Source organism: Microcaecilia unicolor, chromosome 1 (genome assembly GCF_901765095.1).
Source record: "Microcaecilia unicolor chromosome 1, aMicUni1.1, whole genome shotgun sequence".
Lineage (NCBI taxonomy): Eukaryota > Metazoa > Chordata > Amphibia > Gymnophiona > Siphonopidae > Microcaecilia > Microcaecilia unicolor.
In genome coordinates, this window is record NC_044031.1 from 600,398,694 (window position 1) to 600,410,906 (window position 12,213).

Genomic DNA, 12,213 nt, shown 5'->3' on the forward strand with positions numbered 1-12,213 from the left:
TCTAAAATCCAAATACCTAATCAAAGGGGATTGTTATTGGCAGTGGCGTAGGAAGGGGGGCGTGAGGGGCGGTCCGCCCCGGGTGCACGCGCTCGGGGGGTGCCAACCCCGCTGGTTCCCTGCTCTTTCTGCCCCGGAACAGGTTACTTCCTGTTCCGGGGCAGAGAGAGCAGGGAACCAGCGGGTCCGACGCAGCTCCGAGTGATGTGCACTCGGGGCGGATCGGCCCTCCCACAGGTAAGAATGTGGTCCGGGGGGGGGGGGGGTTGCGCTCCGGGGGGGGGGGGGGGTGCCGCAGTGCCCTCGCTACGGCACTGGTTATTGGTATATGTATTTCTTCAGATGAGACATGGAGTCAGCATCAGACTGACCATTTGGGCACCCAGGCAGTGCTCGAGGGCCCAGAAATGTGGGGGGCCAAGTGCCTCTCCTCCACATGATCCAGCATCTTTCCTCTGCTCCTGGTACCTGTCAGCATCCCATCTAAGTCATCCCCAGAAAGAAAAAAACAGTAGCAGAACCTGCTGCATAGGCACTCTGCATGGCTCATCTGGTCCTGCCTCCAAGTGTACATCAGAGGGAGGCAGGGCCGCCATGAAGAATGCTTGCATGGCATTCCAGCAAAGGCATAGCCTTGGGTGGGCCTGGGCTCACCCAATTTGGGCTCAGGCCTACCCAGCGGCAGTGCACCTTGGAATTGCTTTCTCTTCACCTGCCCGTCCTGCAGTCTGGCATATCTTCTCTCCTCCCCCTACGTCTATTAAAAGGCCTTGCTATAGAGTCACTGGCAGCGGTAGCAATTCCCACTCACTTGGAAGCCTTCCAAGTCATGGCAGAGGGAAGGCATTGGGGTCAATAGCAAGCTGTGTGTTGGAATCGCTAACAATCATAGGCGCCCCGTATAAGAGGCTTGGGGAGGCTAAGCCTCCCCAGCCCAACCCTGACCATCTTGTGTTTCTTCTGCTGCCCACCGTCTCCATCGTCATTTTTACTGCACTGAAGAGTTCTGCCTCGGCACCGGCAATTCAGAGTCAGCCTTCTGCCAGCATCGGGGCTTTCGCTTCAGGCATGTCTCACTCCCTCCCAGCTCTGCAGAAAAGAGGAAGTTACGTTAGAGTCCTGGACGCCCCTGAGGAGAAGCCCCAACGCTGGCAGAAGGCTGACTCTGAGTCTCTGAATTGCCGGTGCCGAGGCAGAACTCTTCAGTGCGAGACAGCAGGCAGCAGAAGAAACAGGGAGAAAGATGCAAGACTCCCAAAACGAGTGGAAGTGAGGCCTTTGTAGCCCAGTAAGTAAACAAGGAAGCCAATTTGGTTAATGTGTTTCCCCAGCATGACATCCTCACTGCCTTCAGCCCAAACAAAACAAACAAACTTTTGAGCTGCTGCATCCAGGTGGTTCTTGATTGTTGATCGTAACAAGGCTAAAGCTGGGGCACTTGGAATCACATTTTAATGTCATCTCATTTGTAGGAATTAGCATTTTAGATACACAACTGGATTATTCTGTTTTTAGGCATGTTTCAGGGACAAGTGGTTTTATAGGTCAAAATAAAAATAAATATTTTTTTTAATGCAGATCTCTTTTGTTTAAACATAACTAAATGGGCTATAAGCCCCTAATGGTGTATTAGGTTCTGCCCAGTGTAATATTTTTGGTACAGTAAAGTTCTGAGTGTGTTTTTCCACAAAGATGTGCATAGTGTTTTGCAGTTGAGCGATTATGGTTAGTTTATGCTTTGAGCAATCACTTTATTCTTTGACATATGATACATATTTAATATCTAAATTTAATAAAAGTATTATGACTTTTATTTTTATTTATTTTTTTTCTGTGTGTTATCAGACAATTATGGATTTAAGCTCCACCCCTGGCCCCATCCCTAACTCCACCCCCTTTAGCCTCCCCAAACAGTTGGGCCACCGACCGCCTATGCTAACAATAATGGAAAAGTGTGTTAAGGTAGGCCGGGGGAGAGGGAGGGTGATGCCAATTGGGGAATAGGTAGAGGAAGAGAGAGAACTGGTGGAAAATGGGAGGGATGGAATGAGTGATGAAGGGAGATGGGGGAGTAAATCTGGATCTGGGGGTGAAAGGAAGGGTGAGAGAGAGAGAAAGAACTTGTGGATAATGGGAGGGAGGGAGAAATGTTGGACCTGGGGTACAAGAAGAGAAGGATAGAGAGATGATGAGGCTAAGCAATGGCAGAGAAGGAGTAGAGAAGACAGAAGTTGATGGACATAGGGGTGGCCTAGAGGGGATGACCTGTATGAGTGGAAGGGAGAGGAGGAGGAGAAAGAAGTTGGATCCAGGGGCAGAAAGGAGTGAAGGAGAGATGCTGGATACTGGGAGGGAAAGAAAGAGATGGAGAAATGCTAGACCATGGGGATAAGGAGTAGGAGGGAAGAGAGAAGGGACAGGAAGATGCTGGGTGTGGAGTGGAAGGGACAGGGAGATGTCAAGTTAGGGTTGGAAGGAGGGTGAGAAGGAGAGAAAGAGGGAGCAGGTGCTGGACTACAAGTTTAAGTTCAAGATTAATAAGTTTTGATATACCACTCATGGCGGAAGGGTGAAGGGAAGGAAAAGGAGGGAGACACTGGGACTGGTAGAACCATGTGGGTGTTCCTAAGGGTGTGGGGGGGGGGGGCAAGGAAATGAATGACAGGAGGATAGTGAATACAGATGGTAGAAATTGGTAATGGGGAGTAGATGAAAAGTGGAACAGAAGCCTGAGGAAGGACCGAGATGGGAAATGGAAAGAGAGAGGAGGAGATGGAAAGTTGATAGGTAAGTGAAAATTAAAATGAAGAAGAGTGAGAGAGGATGAAATGTGAGTGGACACAGAGGGAGCTACTGCTTGCCCTGGGATTGTTAGCATGGAATGTTGCCACTATTTTGGTTTCTGCTAGGTAGTTGTGACCTGGCATGGCCACAGTTGGAAACAGGATACTGATCTATATGGACCATTGGTCTTACCCAATATGGCTATTCTTTTGTTATTACAAGGAAAGAGCTAAAAAGGAAAGATCAGTATGTCAGAGGCAGGTGTAGTGAGGGAAGGGAACAAGACAGGAGAGAGGAGAAAATATAAATGGACAACAGACACTGGAAAGAGAATTAGCAGAAGATAAACAGGAAACCAGAAAAGAGAAACTAGGAAGAATAAAATGTCCAGACTACAAAGATAGAAAATATATTTTTTAAATTTATTAATTGGAATACGTTAGCTTTGGGAAATGTGCATAGCAAATGTCTTTCCGTCCCTGCATGGAGTCTTTTGAAAAACAAATAGAGAACAGAACTGTAGACTAGTCTGCTCTTTAGAAGGAAACTGGAACTAGAAGAGAAGCTTAGTGTTCCTTCTTCATGGAGAGAAGGGGTATACTAGTCCAGTTCCTTAGATTTGACACCTAAATCTACCAAGACGTACTGCAATAACATTTATGGGAGTGCTACCATTCTAATCTGAGGAGAGGAGAGCCAACTTAATGGGCTGCCAAGACTGCAGGATAGAAAGAGAGAATCTATAGAAGCAATAGGAGATCCCATAGGTATTCTGAAGGAAATCTTGTAGGCAAAGGAAGCTGAAGGTTTGAAATATAATAATTCTAGACAAACTCTTTGCATCTTGTTTGCATTGTACTGCTCAGCTAAGGTCTTCTTGTAGCAAGAATCATTTGACAGTACTGAAGAATCTGGGAGAGACTTTATGGGATAATAATCCTACTGCGAAAACAAAAATCAAACCAAATAAAAGTGAATAAGCTATCCCAAACCTAAACTAAAAATAACAAGGTTCATAAAAATTACTTTAGGAACCTTGTTATTTATTAGCTATACTTTTTTTTTAAATTTTCATGATAATCCTATTGCCCCAAGAGGCTCAAAGAGCCTAAGCCAGCGTTTCCCAAACTGTGTGCCACGGTACCCCAGTGCGCCATGGCAAACTCACAGGGGTGCCGCGGGCATTTGGGAGTTCACATGCCAAGTGCTAGAACAATGATTGGTGCAGTATCGTTCACTTTCCTCTCTCCACCACCCACCCGCTCGATTGCTGCTGGCTGGCAGCAGTGATGTAAGATGTCTTTGGCCTGCCTCCGAAGCCTTCTTTGTACAGCATCCCGCCTACGTGGGAACAGGAAGTGGATCTACAAAGAAGGCTTTCAGGGCAGACTGAAGGCAGCGCTTACACATTGCTGCCTATGCCAGCAGCCTGGAAGTTTGGAGGCCTGTGCCTGCCCTAGGACTTTGCCTGCTCACTACTCAGCTGTCAGGGAGGGAGGACGGGGCTGCAGGACATTATGTTGCCTCCCTCCTGTGCTCAGGTCCGGGCTCTTCTTCAGGAACAAGGTAAAAAATGGATTATAATGGATTAGAAAGGGGGCATGGGTTGGGGGGAGTAGATGGTACATGGGGGAGAGAGGGAGAAATATTGGACATGATGTGGGGCAGGGTGGGGGGGGGGGGGTTAAGACCGGCATGGCCGAGGTGGGGGGCACGAAAAATTGCTCAGACACCAAGGGTGCCGCGAGCTGAAAAAGTTTGGGTACCACTGGCCTAAGCCAAGAGAGAGGAGATCTGGGAGATGTGGTAGTGTGGGTGTGGCAGTGGGCACAGGCCCTTCACATATACAGGCAGCAGACAGTTTAAACCAGAAGCAAAAGTATGCATTATGCTTTTATTCATGCAGTTGGGTTCACTGTATAACATAGGCCTGTCTTCTCTCTCAGCCAGACATGTCAATTTAACATAACTAATCCTTCAGTGTAACCACCACAAAGGTCTCATCTCTAATAGGCCTGAAAGATGCAAAAAAAAAAAAAAAAAAAGGGTTCTAGCAGTCTCTGAGCCTTGTATAATAAAGCCTGTTCTACTTTGCAGGCTGTAGTGCTCAAACTCCTTATCAGCAAAGCCCCAGCTTAGGCTAGCCAGGCTTGCAGGCTTCTCTCAGCTATGGCTAACAGGAAGCAGAGGCTAGCTTGGCTTCAACCACTATGGGCAGGGCATAGGAGTTTTCCCTCCCCACAGGACCTCCCTGGCTTTCCCATGCTCAGATTATTTACTCTTCCTGATCTGGGCCATGCTGTCCCCCTAGGCTTCCAAGGTTTAGGTCTGTTAAAGTGGCCTGGGGAGGATGTACCTTAAGAGGAACTAGGGTTTGCCTAGGGACTTCCTCACAGGAAAGTACTTCATTAGATGTCCCTGTGAATTCAAAGAATCTTCAGCATGATAAGAGTCAGAGTGAGGAAATGCTAGAAGTATGTTGTATTGTGTCCTTACTTTAATAATTTTAATCGGATTGGAACAACCATCTGATGGTATTAGTAGATTTATATTTTGCTTTATTTCTGGTTCACATTTGAGGGGTTGATCCTGTATTTTGATTCTGAAACACTAGTTTCCTCTCATCAAAAGAGCCATCAGGGCTGTGCTGAGTTTCTCTGGATCTCATCAGTGTACAAGATTGAAGAAAAAGGTTATACTATGAAGCAGAATCAGGACACAGTCACACCTTCTCTGCATTACCTCAATTCTTCTGCGAGTATTTGCTTTTGCAAAAGGGACACCCTGTCAGACTGTCATAGTAATGCTTGAATGTTTTCACTTATATACACTGTCAGCTAGCACATTTGCTTATTTCCGATCTGAGGAAGAAGGGCAACCTTCGAAAGCTAATCAAGAAATGTATTAAGTTATGTCCAATAAAAAAGGTATCATCTTATTTTCTTTTCCATGTTTTATTTTGTTTGATTTCTATTGATAACCTTAAGAGTGGACTAACACGGCTACCACACTCCTCTGCAAAAAGCCTTCTTAGTCTGCTGTACTTCTGTTGTATAACCACTTCTTTCAAAGATAGCTCTACTGGTAACTGTTTCAAATATGGGTATTTAAAACAATGGGACATTGTTTGACTATACACAAAGCTTTCAAAGCAATCGCATCACACTAGATTTGTTATTTATCATCCATCATGATTTAGACTCTGCCAGACTGTCATGATCCTCACCATAAGAGTGGCTTGGCTTTCAGGCAGCAGCTCCATGGAGAAGCTCTTGCATTAAATAATGCAGCAGTTAGTCTGTTGTTTGACAGCCCTGAAGATTCTGTCTCTCCTCACAAGACCTTTGGAGTTTTTGACAGCTCAAATGCACATACATGCCAATTTTCAAAAGGTCTAAGAATCTATATTTAAGAGGTGCTAGGCTTTTGAATTAAAAACATATCCTGCATGAGTCCCTAAATCATAGCATCTAGGCTAGTGGTGTGCTAGTACATTTTTAACAGTGGGCTTTCCCTCTGGGTGTAGCCAGCCCTGCAATTTGTGTGTGTGGGGGGGGGGGGGGGGGGCAGGGGTGGACTTGAGGGGCAATGCACGACCTCTCTCCCCCCTCCTCTGCAGGTACATTACGCATACCTTTACTGAAAGGGATGCCGAGCCCCACTAGTAATTACACTGCCACTGTTCCCCACTGCTTATTTCTGGCTCTGAGCAGCATGCAGAGATTTCTCGCACACGGTCACAGCATACGCAAGACGTCTGCTGCTCAGAGCCAGAAATAAGCAGTGGGGAACAGTGGCAGTCTATTTATTTGGCTAGCGGGGCTTGGCATCCCTACCAGCAAAGTAAAAGGGGGTTCAGGAGGGGGCCTGAGCCCACATTTTGAAAGCTGGCTGTTAAAGTAGCCACAGGGGGCCTAGTTTAACAACTGGCTCCCAGAATTCTTAAAAACTTAACAAACAGCTCTTGTGAGCTGGTGAGAGCCCGCTGCAGCCCACCACTAATCTAGGCCATATCTAGGTGCTCACACAGAAGGTCACCCAGCACCCCATACCCCATGTGCTTCCAAAAAAAAAAAAATATATATATATATATAGACTACAGGATCCACTTCTCCTGCTTGAAAAATGTGAGAGAGCTGTTCTTCAGTGGGGTGTGTTGTGGGGGTGGTTTTGTTTTTCCTTTTTGTATGGGACGGGTCATGCGAAGAAAATACCTTGTTATAAAAATTTAGAAGTACTATGTTAGTTACTTATTTGTACTTGAGAGTCCTAATAGTGCATTGTTTTATAATGAAACGTTGTTAGCCAATGTTGGAGGCTTTGCAAAATGTGGGTTTTTTGGAGGTACTTTGTAATGTCTCTCATTTCATTTAATAAAGACGTGTATAAAATAAAAAAAAATGTTTCCCCCACTTCTAATCTGAGCCCCCAGAGTCATTAATACTTACATGATTGAAATGCAGAAGCTCTCTTTATCACTCCCAGCTACTCCTTTAACTCTTAATGCTCTTTTCATTGTCAACACTTAAGAAATGTCTGAAGCCCAGGATGGAAGAAGATGGTCTCTTCCATTTCAACTAAAGTTTTGTTTCAGTCCTTTGACCGAACCAGAAAAACCTGCCATGTGAAAGGGGCACAACAAACTTGCCCTGCTCAGCAGCAACTCTCATTGTCCCATGCCCTACTGTTACATAGCAACCATTCACTGGCAGATACCCAGACCATACCACTTATGACTCCACTAATGGGAGTACCTGGAATCAACCATCTTGCATACATACAAACAAACAATCTCCTTGTGTGATTATTTTGTTGTAAATCCCAATGGGGTCAGAGTTGTTGGGCTGGCTTACTCGCAAATGTTTCCTTCTTTCGGAGATGGCTCAGGAATTTTGTGGGAGATGGAGTCTCAGTTGCTAATTCCAGCAAAACATAGAATACTAGTGGAACCCAGCCCATTTCCTCAACAATGAAACAGGCCCTAGAAAGGCTCTCTTGTAAGCGATTTTTTGTCTCTCCCCTGCCCTCCCCTCCCCTCCATGTCCAGCGATTCTCCTCTTCCCTGCCCTCCCATCCGTGTCCCGCGATTCTCTTCTCTCCTGTTCTCTCCTCCCATCCCATCCCATCCATGTCCATCGATTCTGTTCTGCTCTGCCCTCCCCTCAATGTGCCTTGATTCTCTCTTCCTTTGTACCTCATCATTTTCTGGCTGGTCTGGCTGGCTTCCCTTCCGTTGGTAACATCCTGACGTCAGCTCGCCTCCAGCGTTCCCTTCCCTCTCACTGTTCCGCCCTCTGACGTCATTACGTTTTGTGGCAAGGGCGGAGCAGTGAGAGGGAATGGAACGCTGGAGGCTGGCTGATGTCATGAGATGTTACGAACCCAGGCAGCCAGACAGCAAAGGAACGTTGGAGGTGCAAATTATTATATAGGATGTGTGACAAAATGCTGGCTAAACACAGACAGGCCAGTATTTAACTGGTGGCAGTCAGATTTAAAAAAAAACCCAAAACAAAACGCTAAATTAGCACCAGATATTCAGTGCTGGGCCATGTGTGGGCACCGGCACTGAACAGCTGGGGCCAACTAGCCAAGAGTTTGCTGCCTGGATTTATGCGGGTCCTGGACGATATTCAGCTGGGATATTCAGCTGAATATCTGCCAGATCCTGCTTAAAGTGATCAGTCTTCCTCCCAGAACCCCTCCCTCCTGACAGCAATCCCCTCCCAAATACCAACCCCCCCCCCCCCCACCTCCTGGACCTTGGCCTACCTTTACCTCCCTGGTAGTTGAGTGGGTCTTTGGGGACAGGAGTGAACCCCACTCGCTCCTGCCCCTAATGACTGCAGCTTTAAAATGGTGGCCAAGACTCTAGCGTTAGTCTTTCAGTTACCAGGACAAATCTTATGAATAGCAGGCCCTGATAACCATTACTAATTAGTTGGAATGTCTAGCGACGTATCTGGGTTTTGACTACTATGATGGTGCTTTCTGAGTTTACTACTCTGCCACCTATTCTCCAGTTTTCCCTCATTTTATAATTACCTTTTGTGGCTTTGGATTTTCCTAACTGACTAAGGGCTAGAAGGCAGGATTTCTCTGAGATTGGCCCTCTCAATGCAATACTTGTGTGGGTAGAGCTCATTGAACTATAACTGCAGCTATTTTCCCTCTGTCTCTGGCTTCCAGCATATCAGCTCCATAGCATACCTGTTCCCTGCCAGCTCCATTAAATAGGAGAATTCAATGAGGGCCTTTTGAACCCCAGTGCACTGTATCACAGCTCATAAAAATGTGGGAAATTACAGAAACAGAAAGATTCTTGAAATAAAAATAAACATACCACTTCGCCTTTTGCGCCTTCTCTTCCCATAGGGCCCGGTGGGCCGAAAGATCCCTGAAAATAAAAGTAGCATAAAAAGGTTTTAAATTTATTCACTATATTAGGTTTTATATCTTAACTTTTATTGAAGTAATATGATCCAGGTCACTAGAATGCCCCCAGAGATTTCCAAAATATCTGAGGAATTTACTGTTTAGCTTTGAGAAGCACAGTGCCACTAGCCCTGGTAGCTGCATTAAGTAATATTAGGGAATGATTGGTTAGCTGACTTTTTCACCAGGATTGTGTCAGAGGAGGCACTAGTGATGTCATCAAGGTTACAAAGTGAGAAGTCTGACAGGAACTCTTAATTTTTCCTCATTTCTGTCACCCAGAGATAAGCTGCCCACAAGTCTGAGTCTTGTGATGGCTGGGTCTTGAAGTCGCAAACTGGTTTAGGTTCAGGCAAGAATAGAAGATTTCTCAGTCCGATTCCTTTCCGGTAAGTTTCCAAGGGCTCCCGAGGAGCTGAGTCCTGGATTCTAGCCTAGACCTATAATAATAATCATTTCTCTAGCGCTACACGATGTGTGCAGTGCTGCTCACAACCACATACGAGAGAGTCCCAGCTCAAGAGCGCTTACAATTTATTAAAGACAGAAAAACAAGACAAATAAGGAATTAGGGTGTAGAGTTACCCTGGACAAAAAGTGGAGAAGTTGTGGTATTTTGCCTGCTTTTTACCTAAGGAAATGTCAGAGGTATATGGGAAACCAATGATTGGTGGTGGCTGAAGTCCACTGGGGGAGAAGATGTGGTGTGTATTCATTCAGGGTTGGAAGATATCCCTTGAATTCATGAAATGAACAGGTCCATTGCTATAGTAGGATTCGTGATGAAGGGTCTAGTGAGTGGACTATTCAGCCAAGGTCTAGCTGTAGCAAGGGTCACCAAATAGTACTGAAGAATCTGGGAAAGACCCTGTCGGGTGGTAATCCTATTATCCCATGAGGCTCAAAGTACCCGACCTAACATAAAGGAGAAGTGGGAGAGTACTTAATCAGCTTCAGTTCAAAGTATGTGATAGAGCTGGAGTGAGGAAATGCTTAAAAGGAGCAGTTCTGTAACTGGGGGCTTCAAGTTAGGTGCCTAGATGCAGAGCGCTGAGAGCTAATTCTATAACAGTATCTGGGCACCCAGATTCCATTACAGAATACTAGCATAGATTGGCATCTATGCGCCTCACATCAGGCACACCTACTTATGCCATGTGGATAGCAGGCATAAATGCGTGCGCTTTAATGCGGTACTTTAGGGCTAGATTCTATATATAGCAGAATTGAAAAAGGTGCAGCGAAGGGTGACTAAAATGATAACGGGGATGGGGCGACTTCCCTATGAAGAAAGACTAAGGAGGCTAGGGCTTTTCAGCTTGGAGAAGAGACGGCTGAGGGGAGACATGATAGAGGCATATAAAATAATGAGTGGAGTGGAACAGGTGGATGTGAATCTTCTGTTCAAGCTTTCCAAAAATACTAGGACTAGGGGGCATACGATGAAACTACAGTGTAGTAAATTTAAAACAAATTGGAGAAAGTTTTTCTTTACCCAACGCATAATTAAACTCTGGAATTCGTTGCTGGAGAACGTGGTGAAGGCGGTTAGCTTGACAGAGTTTAAAAAGGAGTTAGACGGTTTCCTAAAGGACAAGTCCATAAACCACTACTAAATGGACTTGGGAAAAATCCACAATTCCAGGAATAACATGTATAAAATATTTGTACATTTGGGAAGCTTGCCAGGTGCCCTTGGCCTGGACTGGCCGCTGTCGTGGACAGGATGTTGGGCTCGATGGACCCATGGTCTTTTCCCAGTGTGGCATTACTTATGTACTTATATGGTGATAAAAAAATTTCTGCCTAGATGTATTCTATAAACTGTGCCTAAATCTAGGTATAGTTTATAGAATACACCTAGCGGCCATGACTGTGCCTAACTCTAGCGCATCCATTTATGCCAAGTGGATGTAAATACTGGTGCCTAAGTTAGGTGCAGAGAAGTTATATTCTATAACCGTGCAGGTAATTGTTTGGAATGCCCATGACACGCCCATTCCTTTTTTGGCAGCGCGCATTAGAATTTATGTGTATCACTTTACAGAATACGCTTAGTGAGTTGTGCGCCTAAATTCTAATTAATGTCAATTATTGCTTGTTAATTGGCAATTATCGGCGCTGATTGGTTTGTTAAGGGAATTAAATTGCATGCACAAAATCCAGAATATGACCAGATTTGTGTGTGCAATTTCAGTTGCTCTGTATAGAATCTGGGGGTTAGTGTGTAACTTACAATAATCTCTAAATTACACATGTAAACGTTGGACATGCCCTTGCCCTGCCCATTCTCTTCTCTGTGTGAATGCCTCCTTGAATTTATGCGCTAAGGTAATTTTTGCGCATATGTTATAGAATACCACCAAGCATGTGGCTAGCACGTAGGTGTGTAACTGTTACAGACAAGCATGTAAATGCTCAGTTCTGTATAACTTACCGCATGCAGCTACCACCTTACTTCAAGCAACTTATTATAGAATGATTAATAAAGGCTTTTCCTAACTAATCGATCAGAAATGGTCACTTAAACTTACTTATCATTGATTACCACAATGCCCAATGTAAGTTTAACTTAATCTCTTTCACTGAGAGATATTTTTGAGGAAGAGGAAAAGACTTCAGCAGATCTGAATCCATCCATCATAAAAACCTCCCTTTCTCGTATTGTCTATTTTTTTATTCTATTACTGTATTTTATTCTTTTTATAGTCCCATTACTTTCTCAGTGTAACAGATATCCAAAATTAGGCAATTCAGATTACAAGTTGCTCTCTCAATTTTATCAATATTGACAGCTGAATACATCATTAAAACAGCAAAGGGAGAAAAGAAGGTTTTTATGACTGGTGATGGTTGGACTCAGATCTGTAAGTCTCTGAGCTACTGAAGTCTTTTCCTCCTCCTTGAAGGTATCTTTCAGTGAAAGAGATTCATTTAAATTTACATTGGGTATTGTGGTTTTCATAACTAATGAAATTCTTCCTACAGAAGGGA

At 44.8% G+C, this 12,213-nt stretch overlaps 1 protein-coding gene across 1 annotated transcript in view; it reads right to left on the reverse strand.

Moving 5' to 3' along the window:
• COL22A1 (collagen type XXII alpha 1 chain) overlaps positions 1-12,213 on the reverse strand; it is a 743,309-nt gene that overhangs the window by 386,726 nt on the left and 344,370 nt on the right. The window contains exon 13 of the mRNA XM_030219538.1: positions 9,128-9,181. Within this exon, the coding sequence (XP_030075398.1) occupies positions 9,128-9,181 (54 nt within the window). The remainder of the gene's footprint in view (positions 1-9,127; positions 9,182-12,213) is intronic.